Source organism: Vombatus ursinus, unplaced genomic scaffold (genome assembly GCF_900497805.2).
Source record: "Vombatus ursinus unplaced genomic scaffold, bare-nosed wombat genome assembly UNPS02014801.1, whole genome shotgun sequence".
NCBI lineage: Eukaryota > Metazoa > Chordata > Mammalia > Diprotodontia > Vombatidae > Vombatus > Vombatus ursinus.
Genome location: NW_020954579.1, coordinates 26296844 through 26315847, shown reverse-complemented (window position 1 = coordinate 26315847; position 19004 = coordinate 26296844). Strand labels below are relative to the sequence as shown.

Below are 19004 nucleotides of genomic sequence, written 5' to 3'. Positions count from 1 at the left end.
ATCCCCTTACTAATGTAGGCCAGCACCTCCTCTACAACTTAAAAGTCTTAGAGAATTGCCCAGAGCATTGAGAAGTTAAGTAACATGCCAAGGGTCAGAGAGTCAGTATGTCAGAGGCAGGACCCAAATCCAAGTCTTCTTGGCTTCAAGACTGTTTATTCTCTACATCTGAGGTGTCAACCATGTGGTCTATGGGCCACATGTAGCCCACAAAACTCCCAAGTGTGGTCCAAACCAGATCAAAATGTAATTGGGAAATTTGTTGTTGTTCAGTCATTTCAGTCACTTTAGTTGTGTCTGACTCTTTGAAACCCCAGTTGGGGTTTTCTTGGCAAAGACACTGGAGTGGTTTGCCATTTCCTTCTCCAGCTCATTTTACAGATGAGGAAACTGAGGCAAACAAGGTTAAATGACTTGTCCAGGGTCATACATTTAGGAAGTGTCTGAAGCCAGATTTGAATTCAGGAAGAAGAGTCTTTCTCACTCCAGGCCTGACATGCTATCCACCGTGCCACCTAGCTGTCCCAATTGGGAAATACTTAACAATAAATAAAAACACAATAAAACACAAATAATATTACACTTTAAAAATAAGTCAAAAGATAGGGATCCTTATGTATAAATTAGTGGCCCCACTTTCTAATTGAGTTTGCCACTACAGCTCCCTATCATATTGCCATTCTACACAAACACATACAATTGAAAACACAGTTTTTGTGGTTTTCAGTGTTTGCTGTGACCTCATTTCCAAGAAAAAGAGCAGAGAAAGGCATTGTTGGTGGGCATAAACATGTTTTCTTACGAAAGTAAAAAATGAAATAGGAAGTCTCTGAAGTTGAGAAATGGAACCAAAGATGGCTCTTTCTCGAAAGGCAGCTCAGACAGGATTCCTATTAACAAGAGCTACAGATAAGTAGCAAGTTACCATTTACGAGGTGCACGCTGAGGAAGAAAGTGCAGTTCTTTTTGTCTCCATTTTCCAGATAAGGAAGCTGAGACTCTGAGAGGTGCAATGTTTACCCTGAGATCGCAAGGCAAGAAGGTTTCAGGACAAGGACTAGAACTCTGCCCTCTGTGCCCTACTTTCTGTCTTTTATCTACTTTGTGTTTCATCATGTAAGTTACAAAATCATCCATCTTCTAATATCTAGTGTGGCTACCAAATAAACAGCTGAGAAAAAGAGCTCTAGTCCTCACCTATAAATGATCCCTTGTTTATGAAGGAAGAATAATCCAATTGAAATCTCTGCTGCATAGAACCTGGAAAAGAAATATTACTTGAGATCCATGGCAGTCTAGTTGCTACTCCATCCTTCCTTCCCCCCACCCCAGATATTTCACACTCAAAACATCAAAGAATGTAAAAGTGATTTTGACACCTGGTATTGACTAGAACAAGCCATGCACAGTCCACTTTCTGTTATTTATTATACAAATTCATCGTGCAAACTTTCCCCCCTCAATTTATATACCCCACAGGAAATTAATGGACAAGTAGGACATCTCCATTTTAATTGCACTTTAAAGTTTACAAAGTGCTTTCCTCATAATGATTCTATGAGGCAGGGGATGCAGGTATAATTTACATTTTATAGATGAGGAACCTGAAGCTCAGAGAGGTGAAAGAACTTGCCAAGGATCACACCAGTGTCCAAGCTAGGACTCAAACCTGAGTGTTCTAACCCTTTCTACTACAGTGCCTCTCATTCAGAAAGTCTGTTATAAAACAGAATGTTGGTGCTGAAAGCGAGTTTAAGAGATCTCGTCCAAATGCTTCACTTTGCAGATGAGGAAACAGACTCAGAAAAGTTAAGTGACTTGGCCAAGGTAAAAACAAAAACAAAAACAAAAATAAAAACAATAACAAAAACTTCTATGTGAGAGAGCCATGATTTGAATCCAGGTCATCTGCCTCCAGATCCAGCACTTAAAAACTGAAATTTGATGCCTTTTCAGTATCAATGGATACTTGCCCATTTCAGGAAATTGATGTTACTTTTTATAAGAAGGCTCCACATAGATTCTTCAAAAGCCTTCAAAAGAACGTTTTTTGATGCAAATTGGATAACAATTATACTTACACATCTATATGATATTAAGGGGAGGAAATTCCCATTTTACATCCAGTGGTATTTTAGGGAAAACACAGTGGTGAATTGGATTGCAATCAATTCCTTTCCCAAAAGTAGAGTGTAGTATACAATGAAATAAATTGTTGGTTGTGATGCCTCCTGGAAGGCTGGGCTAAGATGGGCCACGCATGAGTTCACATGGAACTACAGTCCCATTTAGAATCATGTGTAGCTCTAAAATAATTGTTGCTTCCAAATTAGTAAATTTAGTGAAGCACAGGTGAAATGATGGAAGATGGGTTAAAATCTGCTAGGTATTCCAGAGTCTTTCCAGACAGAATCTAAATCAATTTTGGATAGTTGTGAATAGTCAAAATACTACAAAAAAGAATCTCTAAAATAAATGCTTTTCATTAGTTTGAATTTAATAAAAAGGAAAAGATCCCAGAAGCTTTTAAGTATTATTTCAGAACTGTCCTCGGCAATTCTGAAATGTTTTCTCTGGTGGATCGAGTTGCCATGGCATTAGCTTTTCATCTCCATATGTGTTAAAGTTTTATAAGTCACACACATATACAGGTAGAATGAGAACAGATATGTCTTTCCTTTTAAGGATAAAAATCAAAAGTGAGCAAAATTTCCATAACATGTCTGAAATGCATTGCCTGCACAACCTTATTTTGTGTCTTCCACTAGTCATCTGGTTCTGTAATTTCAAAGGATTACAGGATTGTAGATTTAAAGCCAGAAGGATCATGTAGAATCATGCATTTATAACTTGAAGGGACCTTAGAGGACATCTAGCTTAACTCCTTATTTTACAGACGAGGAAACTGAGAGATTCATCAAGGTTATAGGAGTTGACCTAGATCAGACTGGTAGCATGTATCTGTGATCCCATCAATGAGGACACTCCCTCTACCAATACAGATCACAACATAGTTCATAGCAGGATTTATTTGAGAGTTTGTTAGGATGTCTGTTATATCAAAAAAAAAAGAATCAATGGTTTTTTTTTTTAATGTAGTATACTTTCTGGTAATGGCAACTTGCCATATAGTCAATGTTTTTTGTTTTTTTTTTAAATGGTGAACTGACCAGATCTTAAATATTATTCTTAAATTACGCAGAATCTGAGTTCTCAGTTTGCTAGTTTGATTTATTAAATCTAAATATTAAGTACCTTAGTGCTGATTATTTTTCTTCTAAGGTTTATGAAAAGAAAACAAAGCATATTAATGACCAAAAAAGGCAACTAAGAGGACATCAATAAGGGGTTTCTCCATTTGAACATTTAAACTAAAATGGCAGAAATAAAATAATACTCACACTGCTTGTGGCTCCTTAAATTTTCCTACTTGCTGAATGTGGTACATGAGATCTCCACCATTGACATATTCCATGACAAAATAAAGACGATCCTAAAAATCAAGCATTAACCAAAAGGAGGAATAGGGGGAAAAAAGATTCTGTATGAAACTACATCTATTACAGTTTTTAAAGTGTTGATCAAATTTATTAAGACAGGAACAAAACTACCCTATTTGCCCTTCTGTGCTTCCTTCTGCTCTCTTTGGTATAATTTTAGAAATGTTTTGGGGGCAGCTAAGTGGCACAGTGGATAGAGCACTGGCCCTGAAGTCAGAAGGACCTGAGTTCAAATCTGGCCTCAGACACATAACACTTAATAGCTATGTGACCCTGGGCAAGTCATTTAACCCCAATTGCCTCACCAAAAAAATGTTTCATTGGTATGCCTTCCTTTTCTTCTTCTGTTTTTGCTCTGCTATCACTGCACATCAAATCTCTCTTCCATCTCATACTCCCCCCTTACAGCAAATAAACAGTTTAGCAAAACAAATCAACACACTGATTGTGTCTGAAAATTCGTGACTTTTTCTATGTTCTAGTCCATTACCTCTCTGCCATAAAGTGGGTAGCATGTTTCATCTAAGTCCGCTAGAGTCATGATTGGTCATTATACTGACCAGTTCGTAAGTCTTTCAGAGTTCTTTTACTTTACATTATTGTACTCAATGTATAAATAGTTCCCCTGGTTCTGCTTACTTTACAATGCACGCCTTTTCAGATTTCTCTCAATCCATTCCTTTCATAATTTCTATGACTCAACAATAATCTATTAAATTCTCATGTCATAATTTGTTTATAAATTCCCGTTTGATGGGAAACCACTTTATTTCTCAAAGGGTTGCATAATTTCGTCACCTTTGGGGTCTAATTCCAAACTGTTTTCCAGAATGGGTGAAATTCACATAGCACCAGTCTTTCCACTACCCCTCCAAAAACTATCATTTTTCTTTTGGTCATGTGTGCCAATCTGACCAATCAACTAACAAGTATTTAGGTACCTATTACATCAAGCAATGAGAGCTGTAAGGTAGAAGAACAGTTATTTTAATTTAATTTTCTCTTACTATTAGTGATGTGGAGCAAATTTCCATATAGTTGAGGATAGCTTGTGTTTTTTCTTTTAAAATCTGCCTGCTCATATCCTTGGACAGTTTATGATTATATTCTTACATATTTATATCAATTCCCTATACATATGGATATCAAATGTTTATCAGATATATCGGTTGCAAAGATTTTTTCCCAGCTAACTTGTATTTCTCTTCTAACTGCATTGATTCTTTTTCTCTCTCTCTTAATTTACAAAAAAAAAAAAAAGGAGTTGGGGAAATAAAGGAATGGGGTCAACACTAGGAATCTATAACTGAAGTGATCTCATCCCACTCCTCTCAGACCATAATCACTAGTTCTCACCCTCTTCCTATCCTTTCAAGTTTGCACTTTGATCAGTCAATCAAGCCAATAATCATTTATTAAGCACCTATTATGGATCCTTCAGTATGGATGACTTTAGTCAATCAGTCAAGCATTTAATAGGTACTTTCTTTGTGCCAGGCACTGTGATAAGCACTGAATAATAATAGCATTTATATAGTTCTTTAAGGATTGCAAAGTGCTTTCCACATAAAAAGACCATCATGAAAATAATTGCAGCTTATATGGCAATTTATGGTAAAGAGAAAAATGAGGTAGAGATATTCATGAATAAAGTGACAAGACCATACAAATTAAATCTGTTTACATTTTAGTAATAGTTTATTTCATTGAAAATGTGTCCATAAGGAAGGATGGATAAAGATATATTGAAATATATCTTTCAAGAGTAGGAAATACAAGATCACATAAAGAATATGCAGAAAATTCACAGCAATGTATCATGAATATCTTTTTTATCTGAGAAGAGAGTTGGAAGTGGTAAATATGGCATGTATCAAATGACATCACAAAAATGAAATCAATTTGAACAGAAAATGAATATGTATTAATGTGGGAGTAACATAAAATCTACTATATGTACAATCAGACTTGTAATAGTAAAAATCAAAGCAGTAAAAAATTTTAATAAAAATTAAAGCATTAACCAATGCTTTCGTCACCTTTGGGGTCTCATTCCAAACTATTTTCCAGAATGGGTGAACCCTGTGAAGTAGATTGTCACCACCATTTTATAGATATTGAAGAAACTGAGGCTTGTGGGGCTAAAAAAACTTGTCCAGCATCACACAGCTGTGCAAGGCAAGATTGAAACTCTTATCCTCTGGACCACAAAGCTGAGCTCTTTCTTTCTGGTTATTTGCAGTATTTTTTCTTTGTCCTTGGAAGCTCTGGATTTTTGACTGACATGTCAGGTTGTTTTCAATTTGAAGTTTCTTTCAAGAAGTTACTAATGGATTCTTTCTAGTTTTGATTTTGCCCTCTGGCTCTAAAAGATCTAGATAGGTTTTTTTTTTGTTTGTTTTGTTTTGTTTTTTGTTTGTTTGTTTTTTTTTTTTGTGATTCCTTGAAATATAGTATCCAGACATGCTTGTTGGTCATGGTTTTCAAGAAGTCTAGTGATTTTGAAATTACCTCTCATTGACCTGTTTTCTAGGTCAGTTGTTTCTGAGAGTAAGTATCTCAAATAGCCTTCTTAATTTTTCCACTATTTTAGTTTTAAACATTTTTGTTTACTCTCTGAGTTTTGTTTGTTTTCTTTTGTTGTATTTTTCATGGAGTCCACTAATCAAATTATATTTTCCACCTTTTATTCTAAACCATTTATTCTTTCCATTTTTTTCCTTACGAGCTCTAACTTATTTATTTTTAATGAGCTTCTTCCTTCTACTCTGGTAGTGTTGCCAAACCATGGTGCAGTGGATAGAGTGCTAGACAAAAAGTCATGGAGATCTGAGTTCAAATCTTGTTTCAGGTACTTATGAGTTGTGTGACCCCAAACAAGTCACTTGATTTCTGTATGCTTCATTTTTCTTATTTGTAAAATGGGCATAATAATAGCACCTATCTCCTAGAGTTGTTGAGAAAATCAAATGAAATAAAAAATGTAAAGCACTTTGCAAACCTAATAGCTATATAAATGTTAGCTGTTATTTTTTACCCTGAGGCTTTGCTTATACTTATTGTAGAATTACTGACTTCTAAATTTGTCTTTTGGGGCTTCTTTTTAACTATAATATTTCTCTATTGAGCTTAGAATTTTCTTCTGTTTACTCATACTTCCAGCAATGATTCCTGTATTGAGTCCTTATGCCAGGACCAGTCTCTGACCCTTCTTGTACTCTTGGGTGGAGTGGACAGGCCCTGCCTGGTTTTGTCCATGCTGTCGTCTAGCTACTGTCATCACTATCTTGCTGCAGTTCTGGATGAAATGGCTAGTTCCCAATAATGCTCGCAACTTTTTCTGCAGCCCTAGGCTTGGAAAGAGAGTTGGGTTCTATCTGGGAAAAGATCCAGCCCTCTGCCACAATCCCTGGTTTCTGTCTTTGTCTCCTAGCGGCCCAAAACAGATGCTGGCCTTGGCCACATCTCTGTCTCCTCCTTGCACAATCACCAACAAGGAGTTGGATTTGTTTCCTGCTAAAGCCTTCACTAGATTCAACTTGTTATCAGAGATTACACTGGTTTTTTGTCTCCTCTAGGGCCCTGGTGTGCCTCTGCCTTATCCCTATCACCTGGATCCCTTGGTACAGACATTGAATACTGGAGATCACACTAATTATAGGATTCTTAGACCTCCCCTACTCTGGGAACTGTGCCTACCTCTATTCCCTGGGTGGACCCCAATTTTATTTATCTCCTGTGGTGGTTCTGACAAGATATTAGAGATCTTACTGGCTTCAGGCCTCTTTGAGGGCCCCAGGCAGCCACCTCATTCTCCTTGCACTGCAACCTGCTAGAATCTATCTTTATCCCTTTCTTCAGTTCCCACAGGCTAGGGCCAAGACTGTGTTGGCATCAAGCCCCCTTGGCATCCCTCCCTCCCCCACCAGAGCACACATAGGTTTCTGGTCATTATCACATACAGTGAAAAGTATACAGTGAAAAGAGAGCACCTGGTGCTTTGCTAGAGGATTTGAGTTCAGTTTTACCAGAAGTCTCCTGCATTTTTCAGATGAGGAAGTTGAGGCACAGAGGAACTATAAAAGATGAGTCCCATGATACAATGATGGTTTACTTTATTTTTTTCATCTATACAGACATAAATTATTAACCTCAAAGGTCTGATGATTCTATTTCTTTGTTGACCTATAATACTGGGTATTAATTTGTTTTGACTAACACTCCGGGATAGCATATGAGGGTTTACAGGAAGGTTTTCAATGCCTGAGAGGCATCTAGTCACTGGTGCACTAAACTCTATTCTTTCTTTTATGCCACCAATACTTACAAAAGGCTCCACAGAACCAGTCACAGATGTCTGAATAATTATCAGCACATTGCACAGGATGGTGGGGGAAGTTAGTGGTGGGCAAGGCAAATTAGGTGGTTTTGTAGTAGATTAGCTAAAAAACAAATCCTTTAGAGGTAGAAGCTGAACACAATCCTCTCCTTTACAACACAACCACTTCACTGAAGTTCTTCATCATTAAAGTGTTGCACAGTGGGTACAGGGCTGGGAGGAAGGCAAGGATGATGGCATCAAGCTAATTGCCAGGAAGCGGCCTTCAGGACATCATATTCAACTTGTTTTTTATGTACTTTAATTTTCTGTTCCTTTCTGTGCTTTATGTATTCTTTCCTTAGCTTAATGAGTATAACAAGATTTATGTGATTTCTTCAGGGATGTGGAGATGAAGAGCACAGGGGTCTTTTCCTCAAACATAGACAGGTTCCATTCCCCCTGCTGTTCCCATCTAACACACATTGTGCAAATACTTCCCTTGTAGAAATGAGAATAGCAATGATGGATGACAAAGGCAAGTACTATACTGAAACAAGGATTAGAGAAACATGGCTTACAGGCAAGATAAGACTGACACACAGTGGCTGGAGAATGGTGAATATAATTTTTCATTTCAACCTCAGGCTCTATTACAATCTGGCTATGCTTCTCTCTTAGGATTTTGAAATTAAAAGCAGAGGACGACTGGTAAAGCTTGCTAGACTCATGAACACAGCATGCTTTCTCATTTCTGAACACAAACTGGTAAAGCGTAGCTTGCCGTATCTCAAATAGAGTTACAAATTCACGAGAAAATGGAAATGACTTGCTTGGGAACTCAACTAGGACACTTACAAATTGCTAGCATTTCTATGAGATGACTTGTAGACTGGTGGAATGGGGAAGTTCCTGTGCTGCTGGTTCTTGTCACTGGTTACTGCTATAAAGGACAGTAATGCCCTCTATTTGGTTACACTGTAACAGGGGTGGGGAACCTGTGGCCTCAAGGCCACATGTGGCGCTCCAGGTCCTCAAGTATGACTCTTTGACTGAATCCAAACCTCGAGGCTGCAGGTTCCTCACCCATGCACTATAAGTACACAACAAGGATGTGCACAGCATTCTGCATTCTCCCAATTCTCTGGTACTCAGGAAAGGAATTTCCCATAGTACATAGCAACCATTTACGGTGTTAAAGCCCTATATTGAGTACATGTGCCACATTATATTTTTGCCACAGTGGAGAGCACTTCATAAAATACCATAACCTGAAGGTATGCCTTTAGTTTCCAAGTTTTTTCCTTGTTTGTTTGTTTTATGGCAAACTAGGGACAAAGAGCCCAGAGGACTCAGAAGTTGAATTAAATAGCTATTGTCTTAATGTACCAAATCAGAGAGATATTTGAGAAAGCATACAAAGTTAAGTAAAGAAGACTTACCACTGTCTGGAAGCAGGAGTGCAGTTGTGTTAAGAAAGGAGGTTTGTCTAGGAGAGCTAGTACTCTCTTTTCTACCATCGTGCATTCAACATCATCATCTTGTATCACCACATCTTTTTTCAAAATTTTGATCGCATATAGTTCTTCTGTTCCCTTTCGGTCAGCCAACATCACCTAAACAAGGAAAATGAATAACTTGGACATCTCTGCTGGAAAAGAACTGTGACTTTTAAGAGGTTCAAACTGCAACAGAGCAGTGGATTTGACTTACATTTTTACAGTTGGTCTAAAGCTAAGAACAAGTCCATTCGCCAATTACACTACACTTCTATTGCTATATAAACGATAGCATTCTAAAGTATCTGGTCCTTTGAGACAACATCAGTGTAACTGAGGTGGGAAGGTTGGAATGGTGGAATGGTATATATTACTATGGTCTTCTAGAGGACCTTCAACCACTTAAATGGATTTAAGGGACATTATTAGAAATGATGGATGGCAAAGATTTGAGATTCAAGAAGCCTAGCATGGGCAAAGCTAGGAAAGAAACTATAATATAAATACAGCTAAAAAAAGACAATAAGCACTGTAATGGTCCAATAAGGAATGACCAAACATGAAAGGAATGCCAGGCCTCATCCCTGGAAGGACTAAACAATCTGTCCATGTGGGTAGACAATATCAAATCTGTGAAGTTCACAGTTGGTGTCCTGGTGTGGTGAGGCAGTGACAACCAGGAACACACCAGGAGCATTAGGGCTATAGAAAAAGTAATGATACCTCTTAGGTTAGTTTTTTTTCTTTTCGAGTGCTGACCATGCTAAAGTTTTTTGCATTCTACTAAATTAGGGCTGCCCAATACTATCCATTTAAGGGGTGGAAAATCCTCTAGAAGACCTTTAAGACCTTGTAACTAGGAGGTGAGAGTGTAGTAGAAGGAATGTCTATCAGAGTCCTTCACAATAGGGACACAGTAACTTTTTTCATTAAAAGCATTCTTGAGAATTAACTGGCTCCAGGGATGAAAGCTCTTGCAATTGATGCAGTTTCCTGGTCACCTTAGAATAAGAAGGAATGAAAAGGCCCTGAGACTTCAGACCAGCATCATAATTAATATTGAGAAGTTATACTTAGCTGAATCAACTGTTACTTGCTTAAAATTTACTGAAGTTCTAAAAGTTCTGTTGAGGATGCTACAATCTAGCTTTCATCCTCAACTTCTACTCTCTGTCATCCCCACAGCCAACCTGTTGCCAAGTCCTGTCATTTCTATCTTCATAACATCTCTTAATTCTACCTTTATAATATCCCTCCAATATGTTCCCTTGTCTCCTCTGATACTTTCACTCCAGTACGGGCCCCTCTGCACCTTATGTCCAGACCATTGAAATAGCCTACAGATTGGCCTTCCTATCTCAAATCTCTTCCCACTCTAGTTCATGCCCACTCAGCCATCCAAGTGATTTTCCTAATGTATAGGTTTGACCATGTCACTCCCCCTATTCAATAAACTTCAGTAACTCCCTGCCTCAGGATCTTCAGGATTAAATATAAATTTCTCTGTTTAGCTTTTAAAGCTTGTTACACCACGGCCCTTCTTGATCACTGCAACTTTCTTACATTTTCCTTTCCTTTAAGTACTCTACAATCAGTGACACCGGCCTCCTTGTCATTGTTTATTCACAGAATTACATTTTCTGACTTCTTGCATTTCCCCAGGTTGTCCATTATGTATAAAATGCTCACTCCTCATCTCTGCCTCTTGACTCACCAGGTTTGCTTCAAGTCTCAGCTAAAATTCTACTTTCTGCAGGAAGCTTTTCTCAGTTCTCCTTAATGCTAGTGCCTTCCCTCTGATATGAACTTCAATTTATACTGTACATATCTTGTTTGTACAAAGTGGTTTGCATGTTGCATGCATGTTTGCATGTTCTACTTTCCTCTGTATCCACAGTTCCTGGTACCCAGTAAGGGCTTAATAAATGCTTGTTGACTGGACAAAAAATTATTTTGATAAAGTCTTATTTTTAGGGGCAGCTAGATGGTACAATAAACACAGTGCTGGAACTGGAGTTAGGAAGACTTGTGTCCAAATCAAACTTCAGATACTTACTAGCTGTGGGACTCTGGGCAAGTCTGCCTTAGTTTGCCCATCTGAACAATTGAGATAATAATAGCACCTACTTCCCAGGGTTGTTAGGAGGATGAAATGAGACATTTATAAAGTGCTTTTCAAGCCTTAAAAGGTGATATAAGCAACAACTATTATTATTATTATCATAATTACGTATATAATTATATAATTATGATAATTACATAATATGTAACAATATATTATGTTAGTGTGTAATAATTATACAATAATAGTTGTTGTGATGATTATTAGCATGATTATTATTGTGATAGCAATTGCCATGTTGTGTTCTACTGACACTAGGCTGACCCTGATGAAACCAGATAAAGGTTTCTCAACCTTTAGTTTTCAGTCAGTACTTAAGTGTTGGATTTTGGGCTACAAAGAAATGAGCATTTTATTGCTATCTTTTGATTTTGTTTTGTTTTTGTTTTTTTTTGGCTAGGTAATGGGGTTAAGTGACTTGACCAGGGTCACACAGTTAGTAAGTGTTATGTGTCTGAGATCAGATTTGAACTCAGGTCCTCCTGAATCCAGGGCCGGTGCTCTATCCACTGTGCCACCTAGCTGCCTCTATCTTGATGTTTTTAAAAATTGTTATTACACCAAGGAAATGTTTAAAATTTTTAACTTTTTTTTTTTTTTTTGCTTTTTGGTGAGGTAATTGGGGTTAAATGACTTGTCCAGGGTCACACAATCAGTAAGTGTTAAGTGTCTGAGGCTGGATTTGAACTCAGGTCCTCCTGACTCCAAGGCCAGAGCTCTATTCACTGGGCCAACTAGCTGCCCCCCCCCCAAATTTTTAACTCTTAAAGAACACTCGTCAATGACAGCTAGAGATACTGTAGCAGCTGTTAGAGTGGGGAAGTGTTCCGAGACTCCTTCAAGCCCACGATAAACTAGGTTCAGTCACACAAAAAATGAAGTGAGATCAAAAATTAAAATTAATGTCAAGAGGTGACAAATCACTGCTAATTAATACTCAAAATAAGCAAAGATTTTTAAATCTGGGAATTGGAGAGGTAATTATTTATTCCTCTACAATATTATTTAGGCATCTTAAAGTTGGAAGAACAGTGAGACTAGTAAAAAAAAGATTATATTAACCATTGCTATGAAGAGAAGTTGTTTGTCGTGGGTAGGATAAGAACAAAATGTAACTTTTACTGATGAAACCCACTTTTCCATTCAAGAATATACCAAAACAGTTGTTAGAAGTCTAAGTAAGCATGTAAGATCTGAACATCTCATCAGACTGTAAAAAATCCCCTCCAAAATAACTATCTTGGACATGTTTGACTTCCTAGAAATCTTATTGCCATTTAAGGAAATCTCTGATAAATATGTTGATATGTGGAGAAGCAGAATTTTTCTGGAATTATAGAGATTCCCAAATGGAGATGGAATACTGATAACTGGATCACAGATATGGAATTAGAAGGGACAATCATCTAATCCAACGCCTACTTTTTATAGATAGGACACTGATGCTCAAGTAATCCCTATCATCTTCAAGATCAAATATAAAATCCTATTTGGCTTTTTTCTCTAACCTGACACTTTCATATCTTTCCAGTGTTCTTACGCCTTACTCCCTTCTATGTCCTCTACAATTCAATGATACTATCTTCCTTTTTGTTCCTCATACACAACGTTACATTTCCAAACCCTATGCATTTACACTGACTGTCCACTATACTTGGAATGCTCTCCTTGTCTCTGCTTCCTGACCTCTCAGGCTTCCTTCGAGTCTCAGCTAAAATACTACTTTCTGTAAGCAGCCTTTCTCAGTCAAATGACTTATACTGCGTCACACAACTAGGAAGTAGTGGTGGGATTTAAATTTAGGGTTTCCTAACTCCAAGTTCAGTGCCCTCTCTCTCCTAAGCCACACTGCTGTGGATTAGAGAGAGTAGGGAATCAAGGAATAATCCAAGGTTGCAAAACTGGGTAACTGGAAGGATGGCAACGTTATCAGCAGAAAGAGAAAAGTTCGAAATAAGAGTGGGTATTGGGGAAAATATAATGTATACAGTTTTATACATGCTGAGTATGAGATGCCTATCAGATATTGAGTTCAAACTATTGAATAGCAGTTGGAAATGTATGGCTTTGGCTAAGAAGGATGACTAGGGCTAGATATACAGTCTTGGGAGTCATCTACATAGAAGCGATCTTTAAACCTGTGGAAACTGATGAGGCTGTCGAGTGAGAGTGCAGAGAAGCCATAACATTTACAAACCTAAGGAATGAATCCTTTTCCAATGGAACATTGCAACTTGGACCTCAGAGAATCAGAGCTCTCTCCTTAACTCTTTGCTATAGTTACTTGATAACCCACTAGTTACAGCAGGTTTTTACTCTGAGTTGCTCTCACACATGGAATTTATCCATAAATTGGGGACTTTTCGAATGCATCTTCCATAAAAGGATAATTTTTTTAACTTCTGACTCATTATTCATGAGAGGCAACAAATAGAAAACTCTGATTGAAGACATCTTAACAATTTTATTACAAATAGATTTTTTTTTTACTGTTAAAATTGCTTGAAAGTGATAGAAAATGAAACTGAATTACACAGTTATTCGGTAATGTTCTTAAGTAATGAAATTAGGTAATAGTCAGGATACTAGGGAAAATGGAGTGGCTTTAGCCTTGTATATTCTTTTCTGTGCTATAACCTTGTACATCCTTCTCCATCTTGAAAGAATACTTTTCTGCTTTGAGGAGAATGGGAGAAAGATGCTTAATCATTTTTTTCTTCCTATTCTCATTTGTATGTAGCATTAGAAGTATACAGACTACTTACCTTTCCAAAACTACCCTTCCCCAGGACCATGAGAAAATTAAAGTCTGTGAGTTTGACTCTGTCAAGGTTGTTGGATGGTACATTGGATTTTCTGTCATCTGATGGACTGATCACCTTGTTACCAGCAGGGCCAAGCTTGGCTTTCTAAACAAAAATCAAACATAAGAAAATTAATCCTATTTCTAGTAAAAAAAAAAATACTGTAAGTAAGGTTGACCGCTTTGAAGAGAGGAAAGATGGTCACAGGCAGAGGAATTGATTCAAATGCCAATGGATATATTCACCTACAATGGCATTCTTCTTATATAAGGATATATAAAAAGTTCTACTTTCCAATCAGACAATTACACAAATATTTTTCTCTTTAAGCACTTAAACAACAAAAACAATCCATCACAGAATTATCCTGCTAAGTACAGGCCACTCTTGTTCTTAACCCAAAGAAGTTTCTTCTTAGGAAAAAAAAAATCATGCTCTTGGGCTCTTATCAGGTTAAAAGGGGAAAGTGAAGGTCCTAGATTTGTGATTTCATTGGTATAGAGGTCTCCTGAATAAGGAAACTCTTTTAACCAATACAGATCAACTTTTTCTTGGAGAGTTGCCTCCAATATGGAGAAATTTAGTGACTTGCCCAGGGTCATTTAGCCATTTTATGTCAGACAAGGGAGAAGGACAGAGACTTTAACTCAGGTTTTCTTGGTTTCCAGTCTGGCTCTCTAACCATGGGGCCATGTTCCCTTTTATGATTAAGGAAATAGAAAAGCAGACTGAAATTCTTCTTATTGACATATTTTTATATTTGAAGTTCAATCTGCATAAAGAGCATTCTGCCAGTTTATATATATATCACTGTATATAAGTATATACATACATAGATACATATATAAATATATGTTAAAGACTGAACTCAAGCAAATTATAATTCTAGAATTGAATTCAAGAATTTTATTGGTTCTGCATAATGTAAGAAGAACCTTATGAGATTAAAAAGTACCTAAATTCTGAAACACAAACTTCTGGAATTATAGAGATTCCCGAATAGAGATGGGATTTAAGTTTTAAGAAAGCAAGAACAAGATAGATCCTAGAGAAACCAATCTCTTGATTCTTTCGCTTGCTAAAACAGATAAATCAGGATCATTATATCTGTTCTGCTCCATTCCAAAGACAAAGACAAAATGTAACAGGGTATCACTGTTGGAGGCAAGATAAGTCATACATGAGCTAAGACTAAGATCTCATAACCACTACAAACTAGGGAGGCCTGATATAGGGGGATGAATACTCCACAAAGGGTCCCTGAAGCTCTGGGGAGCCAAGGTAATTGAATCATCACGGACACAATTAAAGAGGTGGGAACTAGCTCAAAAATCCTGCACTCTCAGGTAAAGAAGTAGATTGGATGTGCAAATAGCTGCCAGATTCATGAACCTAGAAAAATTATTCCTGAGATGGTCACAAAGAGACTAAGAAGTGTTAGAAACCTCCAGTAGAAACTTCCAATTGCACTGTGTGCTCCTTTGTTGTTGTTCAGTCATATCTGACTCTTCGTGACCCTATTGAGGTTTTCTTAGCAGAAATGCTGGAGTGGTTCACCATTGCCTTCTCCAGTTCATTTTACAGATGAGGAACTGAGGCAAACAGGGTTAAGTGACTTGCCTAGGGTCACACAACTAGTGTCTGAAGCCAGAGTTGAACTCAAGAAGGTAAGTTTTCTTCATCCCAGGCCTAGCACTCTATCCACTATGCCACCTGGCTGCTCCTAAGGTTTCTTATACATTGTCAACACGCTTCCAAGATTATGGTTCAAATTGGCTCTTGCCAAGACTTAACACAGTGTCATGTTAGGGATGTCAGTGACTTAGTGGGCATGAAAATTTTTTTTAGGTTTATGAGATGAAGACATTTAAACCGTAATTCTTTATGTAGTCAAAGACACTTATTTTTCCTTAGCTCTTTGAGGAGAGCATTGTAAAAATATCAAAAACTGGTGATTTCACAGGTTTGAGAACTTTCTCCACCAATGCAGGTAGTAATCCTTTTATAGCCTATTTAGTTATCTGAGGATTAGAGAATTTAAGTGACACCAACAGCCACAAAGCTAGTGTCAGAGGTGAGATTTGAACCCATGTTTTCCCAAGTCCAACTCTAGCATTCCATTCACTATGCTGAGTTGTGAACAAGAGCATGCAATTTGGACACCTCCCCCCACCAACTCCAACCCCCAATAATGGGGTTACATTAAACTATTCAAACTCTATTGCCTGATTCCCTTTATCAATCAATCAATCAATCAATCAACAAGCAATTATTAAACACTTTTCATGTCTCAAGTGTTGTGCAAAGCACTGGGTATTCAAAGAAAAATCAATTCCAAACTTCAAGGAGCTTACATTCTAATGGAGACACACATATATTGTGTGTGTGTGTGCGTGTGTGTGTGTATATATATATATATATATGTATATATATGTGTGTATATATATATATGTCTACATAAATATAGAGTAGATGGAAGATAACTGGCATATGAGGGGACTTGGAAAATCTCTTAGAGGAGGTGGTGCTAAAATTTGGTCTTAAAAGAAACCAGAAAAATTAATATTTGAGGGTTGGAAGAAAGAGCATCCCAGGAATGGGGAAAAGCCACTGCAAAAGCGTAATCCTGGGAGATGGAGTGTCATATGTGAGCAACAGCACATAGGATAGTAGATCAGAGAGTGCGCAGGGAGGGATAAAGTATAAGAAGAGTGTAAAGGTAGGAGGAGGTCAGGTGAGAGTCTTAAGTGACAAATAAATGACTTTCTATTTGATCTTAGAGGTAATAAGAAGCCACTGGAATTTAATGAATAGTGGAAGTGATATGGTCACTCCTATACTTTAGAAAAATCACTTTGGTAGCTGAATCAATAATGGATCAAAAATGGGGAAACACTTAAGATAGGGACACCAATTAGAAATCTGTGGCCCAGGTGAGAGGGAAGATGCCTTTACAAGGACAGTGGTTGTGTACGTGAAGACAGGGAGATGTAGAGGGAAAATGCAATGAAATGCTAGGAGGGTAGAAGAAAAATGATTTAACAAAAAAATTGGACATATGGTATGAGTGAGTGTGAAGTGTTAAAGGTGAGCCTGAGGTTATTGAGCAGCTCCCATGAGGAGGAAAGAAAGATCCAAGAGGCAATGCAGGAGCACCATGGTTAGCACAATGGCAAAGCAGGCACAGGTACGGTATACAGCCATGGAACAGAGGTTTTCTCTGTGAAAAGCTAATTGTCTTATATGTGGATCATACATGTATACTTGATCTCATTAGTACTATGCGCTAAGAAGGAAGTAAGTTAACTAGTCCAGATAAGAAGACATTTATGTCTGCTGGGGAAAGTGGAGCCCTACTGTGCAGCCTTTTTCAATTGCTCTTAATAGCTGACATTTACGTATCACTCAATGCTGGCATTGAGTTGTGAAACTTTGGGACTCAGTGCTCTATATCGTTTTAATTTTTAAGGAAACAGGAATCAAAATTCTCCTGCCTACTTTTGCCATGCACTCGATGACCAAGAACAATAGAATACTTATCTTGTTTCCTATTAAGGGTTTGACCCTTGCAGCCATCATTGAAGGAAACAACCCTTCTTGAGAGCTGGCCATGTTATCCATGCTATCGTCAATACTAGCAACAAACCAACTGCCCCTAACAGACAAGTAAGATGAAGAGTGCTTGAATCAGAAGCATTCCCCAAAACACTACTTCTAGCTTGACCCAAGCAGCCAGAGTCTACCAAAGTCACACTTGTGGAGATCTGTATATGCTGTAGGTCCCACTCCTCCATTATGTTGTAAGGTCCTGGAAGACAATGATTATCTTTCTTTTTTGTATTTGTATCCACAGCGCTTAGCACAGTGCCTGGCAGATAGCAAGGGCTTAACATATGTTTATTGGGTAACTGATTGATTGATCTGTTCAGCAACTGAAAACCTAGAAAAGCAAGTTTTTGCTGTTAAAGTCCTCAGTATTGATCAATCATCAAATAGTTGAATATCGGCTATGGAACAGAAGACGGAAGGTAACTGACAGATGGGGAAGACTAGAAAAGGTATGATGGAAATAACATTAAAGAACATGCATTACCATCTGCTTTGAAAATACATATTAAGGACCTGGGCCTTTCCATCTGACTTGTAGCTGAAATCTCTTATAAGTATTGTCTTCTCCTATTGGAAAGTGAGCTGCTCAAAAGCAGGAAATACCCAGCTTTTATATTTGTATGTCCAGAGTTCAGTTCCTTTGCACACAGTAAGCACTTAATAAATGTAATTTCATTCATTCATTCACTCATTCATTCTGAAATTAGGTTTCAAAATCTATTGTCTCACATCTAGGTGTGTTCAGTTATTTAACCAACAAAAGTGTTGAAGCCTGATGACAATTCATTCCACAAGTATTTATTAAGTGGTACCTATGTAGTGTGGTGAATAGAGCTCTGTAGCTAAAGTCAGTAAGACCTGAATTCAAATCTGACCTCATACTTACTAGCTGTGTGACCCTGGACAACTCACTTAACTTCTGTCTGCTTCAGTTTTATCAATTGTAAAATAGAGATAATAATAATAATAATAATAATAACACATACCTCCCAGGGTTGTTGTGAGGGTCAAATGGGATATTTGTAAAGTGCTTAGCACAGTGCCTGGCACACAGCAGGTACCTAATATAAAATGTTTTTTCCTTCCTTCCTTCCTTCCTTCCTTTCTTCCTTCCTTCCTTCCTTCCTTCCTTCCTTCCTTCCTTCCTTCCTT

General features: G+C 37.6%; 1 protein-coding gene across 1 annotated transcript in view; it reads right to left on the bottom strand.

Annotated features, from left to right (window-relative positions):
* Positions 1–19004, bottom strand: part of PRKCA (protein kinase C alpha) — a 438280-nt gene that overhangs the window by 59910 nt on the left and 359366 nt on the right. The window contains exons 7-10 of the mRNA XM_027873394.1: positions 14205–14348; positions 9261–9434; positions 3402–3493; positions 1198–1260 (exon numbers count right to left, since the gene is read on the bottom strand). Of these exons, the coding sequence (XP_027729195.1) occupies positions 1198–1260; positions 3402–3493; positions 9261–9434; positions 14205–14348 (473 nt within the window). The remainder of the gene's footprint in view (positions 1–1197; positions 1261–3401; positions 3494–9260; positions 9435–14204; positions 14349–19004) is intronic.